The sequence below is a fragment of the Globicephala melas genome, chromosome 15, assembly GCF_963455315.2.
Source record: "Globicephala melas chromosome 15, mGloMel1.2, whole genome shotgun sequence".
Lineage (NCBI taxonomy): Eukaryota > Metazoa > Chordata > Mammalia > Artiodactyla > Delphinidae > Globicephala > Globicephala melas.
In genome coordinates, this window is record NC_083328.1 from 63049586 (window position 1) to 63067390 (window position 17805).

Here is a 17805-nt window from a genome sequence, read left to right on the forward strand (position 1 = left end):
GCACTTACTTAGCTCCTATTTTGTACTAAGCCTTGTGCTGGGTGCTAGAGATACACAATCTTATACAGTGTTTCTCAAAATATGTTCCCAACGCATCGGGAATCACCCAAGGTATTTGCTTGAATGCAGAGTCCCGGGCTCCACGCCAGGTTTACAGACTCTCTAGTGGGGGAATCCGAGAGTCTGCACTTTAAGAAGTTCTCCAGTTTTGCTTTTTTTAAAATCCCAACTAAAACTTTAGACCCACTGAGTGGAGAAGAGAGGCAGGTGAATGAAAGTGCATTGATAATTTATGCACAAAACGCTATGGAAAAAACGCCTCTAAAGTCCTCTAGAGAAAATCAGGTTCACGCATAAAATTGGACAAACTGCGGTTCTCCGGACGGATGCAGGACATTCAGGCAAAGAAAACACCCTGTTCAAAGCCATGTCTGTTCAAATGACACTGAATAACTATGCTGTGAGTGTTGTGTTGCCTGAAGCCGTTTGGGGCTTCGGGGGTCTGAAGATGAAGCTGTATCCCAACCAAGCGCCCTTGTTAATTGTACTCGGGTTTGTAGGTGGAACAGTGCGCAGGCGCACCTAGAACCAGGTGACCACACACATGCGCAATGTGTAATCCCGAAGCCAAAAGAGGTATGATTGAGAGCAAGTTTTTTTCTGTTACTAAAACTTCCCTTACTCGAATCCAGCAAGCCTGTCTGTCCCCATTTCTGGCGAGGGAATCTTAATATCTCTTAATATTATACCGTTTTTTCTTCTGGGCCACACTTTAAGTCGGCTGCCATTACTCAACATGGCGGAGGCCCCTAGGTGGCGCAGTCCGTCCTTAGGCGTGCTGCACGGAGGGGCGGGGGCCCTCCGAAAGGGCGGGAGTTTGAGGGGCGGGGCCTGAGCCCCAGCCCCTTGGTGGGCACCCGCCCCCGGCCGGGCCTTAGCTGCTACTTCAGGCGCTGCGGCGCTGAGGAGCACCCGAGGAATCTGCGGGAGCCGAGCGTGGTGAGGTGGGGCCTCAAGGGCAGGCGGGAGGTGCCCGGGTTAACGGTCTGAGGCCCAGAGGCTGGCCCTCTTAGAGCGCCTTAGGGAATTCCGTTCGGGCAGCGGCCGAGGCCCAGAGAGGGGCTGGGACCTGTCCTAGGCGGGTGTGTCCGCGTGCTGCTGCCGCCAACACTCTGCGCTCCAAGTCCGCGTAAAAAGGGATCTTCCCGAGCCCGGGGTTGTCCGGTAAGGCGCTGCGCTCTCCTAAGCGTCTCGCTCCTGGCTCCCAGAATTTTGCGGCTCCCTCTGCCTTTGGGGCTTTGCACATGATCTGTCCGAAAGTCCAGTCCTACTCGCCACCCTACTCTGGAACGCTCATTCTTCGGGACCCACCTTAAATAGCACTTCCTCGGAAACCTTTTCCAGCCGCTTTCTGAAGGCGCAGTTAGCTCGCTGCTGGGTTTTTGCACTCATTGCACCGAGTTACTTTTCCTGCATCTCTTTTACAGCCGTGCACTTGTTGGGGCGTTATGCCTTGCCTTTTTCATCTGTATCCCAGGGTCTAGCACGTGATGATCATAATAATAGCTAATATTTATTGAACAGCCACAAAGGTGCTACGAAATGCATTACCTGTAAAGGCCCATTTAATCCTCAGAGCGATTCCATAAGGTGGGTTCTATATCTTCACATTTTATGCGTGAAGAAGCTAAGGCACTCTTAGATCAATTTGCGTAGAGTCCCACAACTAATAAGTGAGTGGAGCCGGGATACGAATTCTAGGCTGTCCATCCCCAGAGCATGTAATAATTCCTGGATTGCCTTTGGGTTTGGTAAATGTCTGTTGAATTGGTGTTTACATTAGCTCCATGAGTTATGGAGGCCAAGATTGTGATGCACATGAGAAGGCTTAGAAAGGAGAATTGATGTTCCCAAATGTACGGAGTGAGTTCATGAGGAACTAGAACCTGGTGCTAGCCCTTGTTCCTTCAGTCACACTCTACCTTTCTTTGGTCCTTGTCCATCAGAGAGCCGAAGACTTAGACCTCATCATTTCACACCCTTTAGAAAGTGTCCCTCCCAGAGCTGTGATTTCATATTTCATGATTTAGGGGGCAGCATTTTGTAATGGAAGGGTGTAGAGTTTCGAAGCAGATTGGGGTTCAGTATTTGCTCTGCCGCTGACCAGTTATACCCCTTCCGTGTTTTGAGCCTTAGTTTTCTTGTCCATAAAATGAAGGCAATAATTTCTTCTCTAAGTTTTTTATGAAGATTGCAAATAATTGTGAGAGAGTAAAGTGCTGTACAAACTACATGATCTGTTTCTTTTGGGGTTTTCTGTTTGTTTTTACCTTTTAGAAGATTATAGAACTGTCAGCATTTTGTAAGACCTTTGATATGGATCATGTTGCCTAATGTTCTTATATCCATTCATTTAGTCAAATATCTAATGAGTACCTGCTATATACCAGGCACTGTTTTAGGAGCTGAGAATACAGCAGTCAACAAAACAATATTCTTGCACTTGGGAAATGTACATTGGGTTAGCTATAGTACACATAATACTCAGATAGGGACAGATGAAGCATGGTAAAGTAAGTAGAAAAATACCAGGGACTTCTCTGGCAGCCCTGTAGTTAAGACTCCCCGCTTCCACTGCAGGGGGCATGGGTTCAATGCCTGGTTGGGGAACTAAGAGATCCTGCGTGCCGCATGGTGCGGCCAAAAAAAAAAAGAAAGAAAGAAAAGAAAAGAAAAATACCAGTTTGTGTGGAGGGGTGGTGGTATTTTATATTGGGTGGTTAAGGAACAACTTACTGAGAAGGGGACATTTGAACAGAGAAGGTGGCAAGGGAGCCAATCATGAGGATAACTGGAAGAAGAGGCCCTGGATGAGTGTGTGGCTTGGTGTGTTCCAAGCATGTACAGCAAGGAGGGCTGTGTGGCTGGAGAGATGTGAGCAAAGGGGAGAGGAGTAAGAAATGGAATTAAAACAATTGGAGGCTGGGATCAAATAATTAGGACCAGGTAAGCCAATACAGTGATTGTGGTTTCTACTCTTGATTAGCCACTGGAGGGTTCTGAGTGACCGAATCTGTCACTGTTTTAATATTTATTTATTTATTTATTGCTTTATTTACTTATTTATGCCATACCATGTGGGATGTGGGATCTTAGTTCCCCAACCAGGGATGGAACCCATGCCCCCTACAGTGGAAGATCGGAGTCTTAACCAATGGACGACCCAGGAAGTCCCTGTCACTGTTTTAAAAGGATCACTCTGACTATTCTGCTGAGAAAAAGCAAATTTTGAAAGCAAGGGTAGAAGCATTGCTACCACCTAGGAAGCTTTTGCAGTTATCCAGGTGTATTAGTTATCTACTGCTATGCAAGAAATTACCCCAAAACTTAGCAGCTTGAAACAGCAGTCATTTATTATCTCATACAGTTGTGGGTCTGAAATCTGGGAGCAGCTCAGCTGGCTGTTTCTGGCTTAGGATCTCTCAGGAGATTGCAGTCAAACTGATGTCTGGTCTGCTCCCAAGATGTGGTTCCTTACCACTGGGCCTCTTCACAGGGCTGCCTGGGTGTCCTCAGGACACAGCCGAGAGAGTGGGGAGAGAGCAAGAGCTAGAGAGAGGGGAGGCCTTTTATGACCTTGTCTTGGAAGTCATTTCTACTTTACTCAGCTTCATTAACTTTATTCCAGATCATGCTCAAGGGGAGAGAGTTTAGGCTCCACCTCTTGAAGGGAGGAGTATCAAAGAATTTGTGGGCATACCTTAAAGCCAAGAGTGGCTTTGCTCAGGATGATGGTGGGGGTGGGTCAGAAGCGATAGGAACTGGTAGAGCCAACAGGATTTGCTGATGGATTGGTTATAGGCTGTGGGAGAATGGAGTCAGTATAACTGTAAGGCCTTTGGGCTTGAGCAACCAGAAGGATGGAATTAGCACGTACTGAAATGGGGAAGATTGGAGGAACAGGAGTTCACTTTTGGATGAGTTAACTTTGAGATGCCTGTTAGACATCTATATGGAGAAGTTAAATAAATGTTTGGATTTAGTATAGGAGTGTGATGTGCCAGATGGGCTGGAGATGTAACACTGGGAGTCACGGGTGTATAGGTACAGTTTTAAGCCATGAAACTGGATGAGATTATCTAGAAAATGAATGTAGGTGGAGAAGAGGTCTGAAGCCTGAGCCCTGGGGCCTCCAACCTTGAGATGGTGGGGAGGAGCCAGCAGAGGAGACTAAAGGGAGAGAGGCCTTAGAGGTAGGAGGAGGATGGAGAGAGAGGCCCACATATGAGATTTATATAAGGAGCTGTGTGCTAATTTCTTTTTTTCTGGAATAAGAAACAAATTGTCTCTCCAGACAAATATATATAGTTTCTTTTCTCAGGAACTAAAATGTCTGTGCCCTCACGTGTTTTTTCTTTTTTGCTTTAAGTGACAAATTCTGTTTAATAATACCAGTTCTCCTCTTAGTCCTTGCAACATTTACACCTCTACTTCAAGTTTAGGTGGTGTTGCTGCTATTTTAAATTTATTTAAATACTCCTTTTGGAAGAATTTGGATGAGATGAGACAAAATATATAATTTATGTCACTCTTGTCTCACTCTTCACCCTAGGTTCAGAGGTCACTGCCCTTCCCAGTCTGGGTCCTAGCAAAAGTAGGAAGTCAGTCTTCCTCATTTCTGTATCACTGTGGCCAGTTACCAGATGCTAAGCTGGAATTCATGAGTGTTTACAGGATAAATTAACGTATAAAAGAAGTGAATCTTTTTCCTTTTCCTGTGGTAATGATAACATCTATTCAGTGGTTTACAGTTTACAGAGCACACTGACATCCATTATTCTCATTGAATGCAATTCAGTCTGTTACCATTTGCCAGCTACTGACCTTTTCCTTTCCTGAGGGCCATTGAAACCTACCTTTCTTTTGGAGCTTTGCTAGTTTATTTATTCTCTGGCTGATCTGACAGTGTGTTAATGAAAGGTGCTGAACTGTGTCTTGAGGAAGCTCAGAACTGAATCTCAATTTCAGAAAAATTCCTGGTGTAATTTTTCTCTGTTCCCTCCATCTTTTTATTCCTGTTTGTGTTTTTTTGGCGGGGGGGGGGGTGTTAATCATAAAACAATTCAAGTCATTTTTTAAATAAACTTTATTTTTTAGAACAATTTTAGATTTACAGAACTTGCATAGTACAGCAAGCTCCTATATACACTGCACCCAGTTTCCCCTGTTAGTAACATCTTATATTAGTATGGTACATTTGCTACAATTTCGCATCATTTTTGAAGTAAATGGGGCATACCAATAAAATACGAACAAAATGAAGTTACTTCATCTCTGTAAGCCTCAGTTTCCTTATCTGTAAAATGAGAGGGTTGGACTAAATTTTTAAATAGCTCTAAAATTTTTAAATTATCTGCTAAAGTAAAATAATCATATAATTCTAATATAATTCCATTTTTTTACTGAGGTGTTACTATCATTTTCTAAAATAATGTATACACATTAACAACAGCCTTATTCTAAAAGAGGATTTAGAGAATTCCCTGCCAGTCCAGTGGTTAGGACTCTTGAGCTTCCACTGCAGGGGGCGCAGATCAAACTAAGATGTTGCAAGCCGCGAGGCGTGGCCACAAATAAATAAATAAATAAATAAAAAGAATAAAAGAGGATTTAATAGAATTCCAGGAACTATGAGAGGGCTGCTTATATATTAGGTTTGTATAATATATATAAATATATGATTATAAATATATATAATATTATTATATTAGGTTGAATTACATGAAATTATCATTTTGTTAGGTTAAAAAAAGGGCAGATATCGGCAATTTCATGGGGTTTAACCGAATGCTTTTGGGGGTAGGGATTCAAAGGAGTGTTAGGGAGCCTTTGGGGCCTCTGAGACTCTGCAAAAGCCTGGCGCATCCCTCACAGTGTTCGGGGAGAAAAGGCTCTTCAAGTCCCTTGAAGCATCTCAGAGCTACTCTTGTTGTTAGTCGTGTTGTCGGTAAGAGCTACTTCCCAGCAGGTTTGTGCCTCCATCCAGAAGAGAGAGATTGAGCCAGCATTTCACAGCTGTGGTGGAAAGGAAGGGCAGAAAGGGAGGACAATGGAAGTACTAACCCAGTTGATCAGCTAGGAAGAGGCATCCTGGAGTGTTGGTGCCACTATGCCTTTACTGGTGCCACTGTACTCTTCCTACTTATGCCCTTTCCTTACTGTCTAGTACAAGCTCAGCAAACCCGGGTATCTGCAGTTGCCCAGGAGGTGATTAGTAAGCTGAATTTTCCTCTGTAACTCTGTTATAAGAAAAACAATAGCACAAGTGCAATGACATGACAACTAAAATCTGCTCTCGGTGTGAGGGAGAGGCTAGGCGAGGGCAGGGGCCTGAGACTAAGGTGAACTGGAGAGCATATGCCTTATCTAAAGGGGGCAGACACTGTTTCACTGCAGCCTGTTGTCGCCTTGTGGGAATGTGGGTCAGGGGTCACTAGATACGCTGATTACCCAAACGAGCCAGAAATATGAATTTTTATATGTATTTTGCCAATGGTAAATGTTGGCACCTAACTTAAGTTCTTAAAAACCATCGTATAGGCCACACAATGATTGAAAAGAACCCGCAGGCTACATTTGTAACCTCTGGCCAAGGGTTTAGATCTGCCAGGAGTGAGGCCCACATGCATTTCTTCATTATGCATTGTTGACAAGCTACTAATGACCAAAATGAATTAGCTCCTGCCTTTGAGGAGCTCACAAATTAGTGGAGAAGATAGACAAATAGTAATGATAAGATGTAACATAGACATTCTCTCTATACATTAAATATAAATTTATATATATTGTATATATGGCTATAAAACTGATAAATTATTCCTGGATACATCTGGGAGGACCTGATAGGAAGTGGCATTTGAGCCAGGATGTAGAAGATCAACAGTTTGGTGCATTAAAGGGACATGGGGCCCCTGAAACTCCCACTGTATGTGCAAATGTTACATTGGCATTTGCTGTATATGCCATTTTCTTCAGATTATGAGACTGATGCTGCCAAGAAGGCAGCTCTAATAGACCATTTTCTTGATAGGTAGCTGGAAATACAGATACTCCTCAAACCTGCTGATGGGTGTCTCAGGGCTGATAAGGTGAGAGAACTCTACCCCGCTCCTCTGCCCCCAGGTTATCGTGTGTTTTAAAGGCCTAAGAAACTCAGAGGTCATGGAGCTGGGCACCCTCATTTTTGGATGAGGAGCCTGAGGAAGTGACGTGCTCAAGGTCCTAGAGCCCATTAGAGACAGAACTTGGACTAGCACCCCAAACTCTTGATCATCTTGCCTCCCCGTCTCCTGGGTGTCTCTGAAGGCACTGGTTAGGCTGGCCTCCCTCACCTGCCCCCATTGCCCTGTGCTGGCCCATCTCCTGGTGGATGAGGAGGGTTTGCCATCCTGCTGAAGCTGGCTCCTTCTTCCCTCTGTTTTCTGGTTCCCCTGCCTGAAATGCCTGTTACTCTCTGTCAGATTGCTTGTATTCAAATCCCTAGTCAACCAAATGCCAACTGTATGAACTAGGACAAATTGTTTAACCTTTCTGATTTCTCAGCTAAGGCTTAGCCTTTGTAAGCCTCAGTTTCCTCATCCATGTGTAAAGTTAAAATAGTACCAATGCTGAAGTATGATAGGAAAGCATTGGAAGGTTTCAAGATTCTTGTGATGCCAAAATGACATGGTATGTGTAAAGCACTTCAAGTGACTGACCCATAGAAACACTTAACAAGTATTAATTATGATGATGATTCACACTGTTCACAGCCCCACAGCTTGGGTTAAATGTCCTTCTTTTGTCTTCCCATACTATCCTGTGATGTCTCTGTTATTACTGCACAGACCACATTGTATTGTAATTGTGTCCATCTCCCCTGCTAGCCTAAAATCACCTTCAGTGATTCATTCAGCAGATGTTTATTAGGCACTGTGCCAGGCACTAGGGATGCAATGGTAAACTAGGAGCTCTTGGTCGAGTGCAGAGTTACGAAAGTCATGCCAGGAAACACTAGCCCTGTGAGCTTGTGTCATGGTCCAATAAATTTGGGAAATGATGCTCATCACGTCCCCCCCCTCTTTAGAGATTAGGTCCATCTTAGTATTTGAAAAGCTTTGAGGAGTACTGTACTTTGTCCAACCCAATTTTACAGAACTTAATGAGTATTTGCTGAATAAATTTGAGTCATCTAGGGAGTTCTTTCAACTCCACTGTGTGCTTTAGTCCCCAGCTCAAGAGGAGGTCCGAGGGACACAGCAATGATTAGAGAGCCTGCTGGGAGCGAACAGCCTCTGGCTGCATAGGGACCTGTGGACTTACTGTCTGGTGCCCCCATGGAGACAGGGGGCCCTGGGTTGAACAATATGAAGCCCCGGTCACTGCAGCTGGTGCTGGAGGAGCAAGTGCTGGCGCTACAGCAGCAGATGGCAGAGAACCAAGCAGCTTCCTGGCGGAAGCTGAAGAGCTCCCAGGAGGCTCAGCAAAGGCAAGCAACCCTCGTGAGGAAGCTGCAGGCCAAGGTGAGGCAGCTGCCCTTTCAGGAAGGGGAAGGAGGAGAACACTTGGGGCTGGGGACTGAAGCGGGATGAGGTTTGCAGAAGATGGAGCCACGTGGTGGGAATGTCCTAAACAGCTCTCCTTTGATGTCTACAACTTCTCCACCAGCCATCTACGATGTCCCTTTCAAAGGTGACCTTCATGAGGGGTCAGTTAGTTGTCTAGGTTTGCTTTCCTAGTCTAGAGCTAGGACCTGATCCTAGGTTTTCCGGTTCCAAAGCCCATGAACTTCCTTCTCCAATACAAGAGCTGTAGAGAACATATGATTAAATGACCAAATGGAAACTGTAAGATGTTATGGCCTCACTTCACTGTCATCACCCAGTCCCTCATTCACAGCGCATTTGCCCACGACCCTTGGGGACCTTTGCTTTGGGCTGTTGGTACCAGCCGTGCCCATTGCCGTGTCCTGCTCTGTTTGCCCCAGGTGTTGCAGTACCGGAGTTGGTGCCAAGAGCTGGAGAAGCGGCTGGAAGCCACTGGGGTGAGTAAGGCTCTTCTGTGCTCCTCCTGAGCCCTCAGGGAGTATAGTTAGGCCTCATTTGCCGACTGAGGGAGGCTGGGGTGTGATAAGGCGGTGTTTGGAAGAAGCCCCTCTTTCGTCAGCCCCTGAGAGCTTCATCAGATACCTTCACAGGACCTAGCTATTCCTGCCCCATCAGACTCCAACCCCAGGCTCTCTAAGGACAAAATGAGCTTTAGGAGACTTAATATTACCAGATTGGAAGGGGTGTGGAATCCGAGAGAAGAGATGCATTTTTCCTCCAGGAGGTGTCAGTGTTTATCTGTCTTGGAGAGATGTGTGCCTTTGCAGGCCTGAAAAAACCGTATTTGTGACAGAGCGATTTCTTTGTGCTGTGGGCTGGGTAGAACTGGCTTTCAAAAACCTATCTGCCTTTCTTCCAGCTCCCTCTCAGCATCTTCTCACATTACCCTCGGAAGAGTTCTCTCAGAGGAAGGAAAGGACGAGACTTAACTATGTACCGTTCTATGTAGGCCAGGCACCCTTAGGCATTGTCATAGAATTACGTCACTTAACCTGCAAAGCAACTTTTCAGGGGAATGATATCACCTTCATTTTGGAGCTGAAGACTTTGTGGCTTAGAGAAGTTATAACTTCCCAAGGTCCAAAAATTAGTGTAGTAGAAGCCAAGACCATTAGTGAAAGCTGTATTTTATGCTTCTTAGGTCAAAAGTTCTTTTCACTACCAAATGCCATCTTTCACGAGAAGTCACTGGTTTACGTTTGGAGAGAGGGATGCAGTGGGTTTACTTGAGGAATGCAGTGATTGAGAAAAGAGACATATTGCTAACAAAGGGGAGAAAGAATAAAAAAAAAAAGCTGGGGAATTCCCTGGCAGTCCAGTGGTTAGGACTCTGTGCTTTCACTGCTTGGGGGTGGTGGTGGGGATATCCCTGGTTGGGGGCGCTAAGATCCCACAAGCTGCTCGGTGTGGCCAAAAATAAAAATAAAATAAACGGATGAACTTTAAAAACAATAAGCAGGCTGCAGTAGAAGGGGGCATCAGGGAATTGGTCTGCGGGATGTTCTTGTTGGAGGTAAATGAAAGCTTGCTTTTGTCTGGCTAAGGGACCGGTCCCTCAGAGGTGGGAAAGTGTGGAGGAGCCAAACCTGGAACAGCTGCTAACCCGATTGGAGGAGGAGCAACAGAGGTGATGGGCCCCAACTTTCTGGCCTGGGTGGTTGGCAGGCGGGTAGAGAAGGTTGATGGAAAACCTCTGTCTCGAGGGCTAACATGGATTAGAATCAAGGACTTCAGCCTTAGCCCTCCAGTTCCTGGCAGTGGAAAGTTCCAGTGGTTGTCATCTTACTCCAAGAGGTCCAAGGGTTGGCTCAGACCTTTGTTTAGTACTTGCTCCTACCCCTCCCCAGTGCAGGTGTGAGAGTCTAGCGGAGGTGAACACCCAGCTTCGGCTGCACATGGAAAAAGCTGACGTGGTGAATAAAGCGCTTCGGGAAGATGTGGAAAAATTGACAGTAGACTGGAGCCGGGCCCGGGATGAGCTAATGAGGAAGGAGAGCCAGTGGCAGATGGAGCAGGAGGTAAGAGAAACAGTGGGCGGGAATGGTGAGAGGAGGACTTGCAGTCTGGGCGCTGCCTGGTCAGTGCTGGAAGGGGTTAACTTCAGGGCCTGGATGGAAACTGAGCTGTTTGTTAAAGTCTCTGGCCGTCCTTACTGCTCATGCTGGCAGCTCTGCCCTGCTTGGGCTGTCACCTTAGTTCTGTTCTTACCTGCCCAGTCGAGGTTTTGCTGGCAGGTAGCATGACACTCAAAGCAACTCTGTTCCTGCATAGGTTTTAGATGGATCTTAAAGTTTACTGACCCCCCTCATCTGGAAGTCTGCAATCTAGATGCTAAGGAGGTAGCTGTTGAAATTGAATGGGGAAGAAATTTTCAGATCCCAGTTAAAGGAAACTAATGTTTCCTGGGCCGTTGCTCTGTGTTAGGCATTATGTTAGATGATTTACATATGTTATATCATTTAATCATCATTATAAGTCTGTGGTGATGATGGTAATAGCTCCCATTTGTTGAGCAGCTACTGTTTATCCTTTTCTAATCTAGCTCAAAGAAGGCCATATACCATCCTAGCCCCTTTGACCTCTTGAATCCCACTGCTAACTTTATTAAACACTTCAGCATCGCCTGAACATAGACACCCATTCATAAGCTATCTCCTTTAAGGCCCTCCACTTCCCCCCCAATAGTCAGGAGGAATCCAAGACTCCTGTGTTGGCAAAAGATGTCCTCTGCCCTTTGGTATGACATGGGTTTCTGAACACACAGTTCTTCAAGGGCTACCTGAAAGGGGAGCATGGTCGCCTTCTCGGTCTGTGGCGGGAGGTGGTGACCTTCCGTCGCCACTTCCTGGAAATGAAGTCAGCCACTGACAGGTCAGTGTGGAGGTATGACGGGAGGAGGTTTGCCCCTACCAACTCTATTCGCATGACAGTGGGCTGCTATAGAAGGGAATCAGGTTGTGGGGGAAAGGCAGAGGTGGAAGAGTTGGTGGGGAGGGATGGAATTGTTGGATTGTTGGATTGAGATGACTTTTCCCAGACCTGCTCCTCAGGCTTCCCTGGGCGTGACCTCCATGCTCCCTTTCCTGTTCCTGGTCCCTGTTGGAGTCTGCTCTTTTCTTTGCTTGTACTCAGAGACCTGACGGAGCTCAAGGCTGAGCATGTGAGGCTTTCAGGTTCCCTGTTGACCTGTTGTCTGCGCCTGACTGTGGGAGTACCACAGTCCCGGGAATCTGATGGATCTGGGAGACTGAATGGGAGTGAGCCATCCCAGTTGATGCTGCTACTAGCCAGGACCCAGGAGCTGGAGAAGGAAGCCCATGAAAGGAGTCAGGAGTTAACACAGCTGAAGAGTCAAGGGCATCTGGAGAAGGCTGAGCTTCAGGATCGGTGAGATGGCCTGGGTCCTAGGAGGGGTTCGCTAAGAGAAACTTGACTCCTTTAGGGAGTCAAGATAGGTGGGGGAGATGTGAAGAGCATTCCTCCCACAAGAGGGGAAGGAGATGTGCCAGAGGGAGTCTAGTTTGAAACCCAGTTGGGGCTGTCTCACTGCCCTCTGCCCTCAGACTGTCTTGCAGCTCAGTTTCTGTCCTTTTGACTTACAGAGCTGGCTGTGACTCTCCTCTATCAACACCAAACTATTTGCCATTCCCAGAACAGCCAAGTTCTTCCATGTTCCCTGCCTTTGTAGATGCTGGCCTTAGCCTGGAATGCCTCTCTCCCTTCTCTCTCTGCCTTATCCTTTAAGGCATAGTTAAATGTCACCTCTTCTATGACCTTGATAGCCTGTTACATTACTGTGCCCCCATATGGTCTTTTTTTTGTTGTTATATACATTTTTTAAAAAAATAAATTTATTTATTTATTTTTGGCTGCATTGGGTCTTCATTGCTGCACGCGGGCTTTCTCTAGTTGCGGCGAGCAGGGGCTACTCTTTGTTGCGGTGCACGGGCTTCTCATTGCGGTGGCTTCTCTTGCTGAAGAGCATGGGCTCTAGGCGTGCGGGCTTCAGTAGTTGTGGCATGTGGGCTCAGTTGTTGTGGCTCGTGGGCTCAGTAGCTGTGGCTCGCGGGTTCAGTGGTTGTGGCTCACGGGCTCCAGAATGCAGGCTCAGTAGTTGCACACAGGCTTAGTTGCTCCGCGGCATGTGTGATCTTCCTGGACCTGGGCTCGAACCTGTGTCCCCTGCATTGGCAGGCAGATTCTTAACCACTGCGCCACCAGGGAAGTCCCCCCTATGGTCTTTTGACGTGCTTGTTACATTGATCTCGTTGATTATTTAGTTTTGTTTTGGGTTTTTTTGGTTAGGCTCTTTTATTTTTTGGATTATAATAAAATAGATTTTTAAAAAATGATAAGAAGGGCAGGGACGTAAACAAAGAGCTCCGTTTGAATCTTGGGGCAAAGTTCAGTTTATACCCCATGGCTAGGGTTGTGTCACCACCTATTGGTGGTGTGTGTAAATTGCAGTTTGTTTTGTTTGGGTTGTGAAGGCACTGGGAAGCACAAGGACAGAGACCATGTCTTAGTAAGTTTTGTGTTCTAGTGCTTTGCACTTCACCTGCGATAATAGTAGACACTTAGTAAATGTTTGTTGAATCATACAATAACTAAATGAATGACCATACAGTGAGTTAAAGCTCTTAAAGATGATACAGAATAAAATTATGAAGACTTTGAAATAAAAAATTAAGCTCCTTGATAACTTCATTCAAGAAATATTTATTTAGCTACTTATATAACACCAGGTACTGAGCTCCAGGATATGGTGTTAGGTGATAAAGATGCCTGGTGATTTCCCTGAACTTTGAGGTTAGTATCAGGGAGGTTAACCATAATCTTTCCCAATTCGCCCCTCCTTTTTCTCTATCAGAGTTAGAACCTTGGGCTTGAGGGACCTTGGGACTATCCCATGTGGCAATTCTGATGTTCTTGTTGGCTTCAGGGCGCTTGACTTCAAGATCAAGCGGGGTCTGGAAGGGCCTGGTCCAGGGCTTTCCTTCAGCTCTTGGGCCCCCAAACACGTGTTCCAGTCTTGAGATGTGGTAAATCCCTGCATGCGTCTGAGTGGCTTTTGGCTCCCCCTCCCCGAGTTCAAGGCTATAGCATCATGTATTCAGGGAGTGCAGGGGCTGGGGGCACCCAAGGGACTCGGGGGGTGGCAGTGGGGGTGTCTGGCTTGGGTTAGTGTGTGCTGCATAGCTCTGTCCACATCAGTGGGTTCCCAGGTAACTGTGCTATGCTCTTCTCTTCAGGGTGACCGAGCTCTCTGCTCTACTGACGCAGTCTCAGAAGCAAAATGAAGATTATGAAAAGATGGTAAAGGCTCTGAGAGAGACGATGGAGATCCTGGTACGTGATCCTTTGTTCTGGGAGAGTTGGGAGTGGGCGTGTAGATTCCTGTCCTTTATGGACAGAGAGTGTAGGATACCAGTTAAATGTTCCTTGAGGAAGTCCCCTAAAGCTAAAAAATTAATTTTGGTTGAATCTGAAAATTATTTAACTCATCCATTTATCCATTTAATAAACATTAGCTGTCTACTGTCCCTACTATATTCCTAGGGAAACTACAGCAGTGCGTGCATGCAGTGTGTCCTCCTCCGAGAGAGTGAGACACACATGAAGAGGCACACTAGCCAAGTGGGGGGCGGTGTTTGGAGAGATTCAAAACCTAGTCATACGGGAAACACCTGAGGAGCATGAATGTGGTTAGCCTGGAGAAGGAGGGCTTGAGGAAGACATGATGGCTGCCTTCACATAACTGAAGGACTGACACCAGGGAAGAGAGTTAGCTTGTTTAGTGTTTGCCAGGGGGGCACAATCACTGCCAGTGACTGGAAGTTACAGGGTGGTAGAGCAGCTGGAGCTGCTCGGTAATTGAACAGTCTGTCTAATGAAGGAGTGAGGTTTGTGTCACTGGCTTAACATCTGCCAGGGTTGTTATCAAAGGGATTCTCTAAGGTTGGAAGTTAGAACCTCTGGCTTGATTGCACGTTTCCTTTCATCTCTGGGAATTTTCAGATCTCTGATTTTAGGCAAATCCTGCACCCCTATCCAAATACATATCCCTAGTCTTCTCATCCAAGCTAGGATCAGCTGGGAGCTAGACATGCTTATGCCTTTTTGGTTTCTTTTTTTTTTTGTGGTACGCGGGCCTCTCACTGTTGTGGCCTCTCCTGTTGTGGAGCACAGGCTCTGGACGCGCAGGCTCAGTGGCCATGGCTCGTGGGCGCAGCCGCTCCGCGGCATGTGGGATCTTCCCGGACCAGGGCAGGAACCCGTGTCCCTTGCATCGGCAGGCGGACTCTCAACCACTGCGCCACCAGGGAAGCCCTTGGTTTCTTTTTGTTCAGGAATTTGCAAATTCAGATGTCTGCAGGGCCCAGGTAATATAAATGAATGAAGTGGGTTCAGCTATAAGAATTCTGATTTTCCAGTGCTGTCATATTTAGTTTTCAGTATAACAGGGAACACTTGATCTCAATAGTAAGGAAACAGTGAGGAGTAGTGAGGACTGCAGGACCCTGAAGAATATATGTCCCATCTGGAGGAGGCATCCTCTATTCAACTTCAGTAAATTATTGCCATGTAGGGATGGGGGCTGGTGTGGCCCATATGTTAACTTTTTGAGAGAAGCCAGAAATTCAGATTTTTATGAATTTTTATGAATTTCTCAGCTCAGAAAAATCTCTCAATTTACAAATGTTGGTTCAAATTTTATATAGGCCAAAAAAAAAAGCATAGCTGCAAATCTGCGTCTTTAAGCCTTCACTAGCACAATAAGGTAAGGAGGAGGGGACATTTTGAGAGTTCAAATTTATTGCTGACCTTGGGGCTAGAGGTTCCTCTGGCTTTTATGTCTCAAGTGCCAATTTGCTGTTCAGAGACAGCAACCATCCTTCATCCAATGATAGCTCACATTTAATGAACATTTGCTTTCTGACAGACACTGTGTCGAGTAATTTACATACAGTTTTTTCATTCAAGCCTCAAAACAAATCTATGAAGTAGTTGCTGTTAATTATTCCTATTTTATTTTATTTTTTAAGTTTTTCCATTTTTAGAAAAATTTTGGCTGCGTTGGGTCTTCGTTGCTGTGCACGGGCTTGCTCTAGTTGCAGCAAGTGGGGGCTACTCTTCATTGTGGTGCACGGGCTTCTCATTGCGGTGGCTTCTCTTGTTGCAGAGCACAGGGTCTAGGTGCGTGGGCTTCAGTAGTTGTGGCGCATGGGCTTAGTTGCTCCGCGGCATGTGGGATCTTTCCAGACCGGGGCTCAAACCCTTGTCCCCCTGCATTGGCAGGCGGATTCTTAACCACTGCACCACCGGGGAAGTCCCTTAGTCCTATTTTAAAGAGAAGGAAGCTCAAAGAAGGAGTTGCCTAAGGTTACCAAGCTAGTAAGTGATAGAGCAAGAAATCTTATCTAGGCAGTCTAATTTGGAGCTCTTAATCCCTTAATCTGAATTCTTAATCACCACATCACATTGTCTTCAGAATCCTGGGACAGTGTTAGCATTCACGTGTGGTCAGGGGAAAAGTGGGATTAACAGAATAGACAGAATGAGACTCTGGTTAATTTGGGGCCTGGAATGATAAATTCTCTTCTGAGAGTTTGGCTCATAGGCTCTATTTGGTTCCCTGTCCAGGAGGCAAATCACGCAGAATTAATGGAACACGAGGCATCTCTAAGTAGGAATGCCCAAGAGGAGAAGCTGTCTTTACAGCAAATGATCAAGGACATAACCCAGGTACTGGTAAGCCTCCGGTTCACAGTAACCGGTCCAGCCTCACCCTCCCCAGACCTCCCTGTCCTCTCAGGTGCGCCTAGAGGAGTCTGGACTTAGGGTCTTGTGGGGAGGAATTGTCTGAGTACATTTGAAGACTGGAACCCTGAGGAGTAGCTAAGCTTTCATGTGCTGGCACTGCCTGCTGAAACGCCCTCTCTCTTACTGCTAGCTGCAGTTCTCCGGCAGCGGCTGGATCCTGGCCTTTGCTACCTCAGCAACCTCTTTTTCCTTCATTTATTCCTTGGGTGTTCAAGGGGTGCTAGTCTTGTTGCTCATTCTAGGTTTGGGTGACCGAAGGGGAAGAGTTGGTTTGAGGAGTTGAAGGAACCAACCTTTTTGGCTCTTAAGATACCCTCCTCCCACCCCCCAGGGAGAGGACCTGAGAGAGAAAACATCAGGTTTGTCCAGGCTGGCATGTTAGTCCTCTACATGGATTCTAGGCCTTGGTCAGTAGGATGGTGACCCTGCTGTGTTGGATTTCAGGCCATGGTAGAAGAGGAGGACAATATGGCCCAAGCCTCTGGTCATGAGAGCTCCTTGGAGTTGGACCCTAGTGGCTTCTCCTCCCAGTTTGATTCCCAGCAGCCAGACAAGGCTCTTTCTCTGGTGCGTTCAGTGCTGACTCAGAGACGCCAGGCTGTGCAGGTGAGAACCCCAGCACTCCTCCTCAGCCACAGGGATGGGTGTCTAAACTGACTTGGGCCCCAGGTACCCTCCTAGCCCAGACTGCCCCTTTTGCTACGTTGACCAGTCACAAGGTGTTTTGTCAACACCCCGAAGTGCCCATTAGAATCTCTGTGTCTGCCCAGTTGTGCTCGTGGGGAGCAGGCACACTCTCCGTGCCACTGGCACGCTCCACTTTGATGCAGTCTTTACACAGCACTGTGCAAAGTGGAGCCCCAGGGGAGTGTGGGTAAGCGTTCCCCAATTCTAAGGGTCCCAGCCACACTTACCACCCCCACCATTTTACATTTGAAGATGATGGACTCTGACACTCTGGAAGCCACAGAACCCAGTCATCTCTGATGCTCTGTCTCCTCGATTGGTCTCATCTCTTTTCGTAGCTTCCCTTTGTTGCACCAGCCCCCAACCCCCTTGCCCAGCCCTACTTTCAGGCTTATGACATCCCTCCTCTGCCCTGCGCTCTTGTTCACCACCTCACTTCTGATGCTCTCCCTCCGCAGGACCTAAGGCAGCAGCTGTCAGGCTGCCAGGAAGCTGTGAGCTCCTTGCAGCAGCAGCATCATCAGTGGGAGGAAGAGGGTGAGGCCCTGAGACAGCGGCTGCAGCAGCTCACCGGGGAGCGGGACACCCTGGCAGGGCAGACTGTGGACCTGCAGGGGGAGGTGGACTCTCTCAGCAGGTGAGCGGGAGC

General features: G+C 46.8%; 1 protein-coding gene across 9 annotated transcripts in view; it reads left to right on the top strand.

Annotated features, from left to right (window-relative positions):
• Window positions 1-875: 875 nt before the first annotated feature.
• The window catches only part of CEP250 (centrosomal protein 250), a 47795-nt gene continuing 30865 nt past the window's right edge, over window positions 876-17805 (top strand). Inside the window, exons 1-12 of one of the 9 annotated variants that reach the window (XM_030830759.3) lie at window positions 882-1004; window positions 7091-7148; window positions 8266-8561; window positions 9026-9082; window positions 10190-10272; window positions 10498-10663; window positions 11410-11516; window positions 11778-12032; window positions 13898-13994; window positions 16290-16391; window positions 16914-17075; window positions 17615-17793. In XM_030830759.3, the coding sequence (XP_030686619.2) occupies window positions 8376-8561; window positions 9026-9082; window positions 10190-10272; window positions 10498-10663; window positions 11410-11516; window positions 11778-12032; window positions 13898-13994; window positions 16290-16391; window positions 16914-17075; window positions 17615-17793 (1394 nt within the window). In that variant the 5' untranslated portion in view covers window positions 882-1004; window positions 7091-7148; window positions 8266-8375. Of the gene's footprint in view, window positions 1225-7090; window positions 7149-8265; window positions 8562-9025; window positions 9083-10189; window positions 10273-10492; window positions 10664-11409; window positions 11517-11777; window positions 12033-13897; window positions 13995-16289; window positions 16392-16913; window positions 17076-17614; window positions 17794-17805 lie in introns of all 9 variants that reach the window. The other 8 variants (XM_060284274.2, XM_060284277.2, XM_060284276.2 and 5 more) reach the window with 8 other exon arrangements.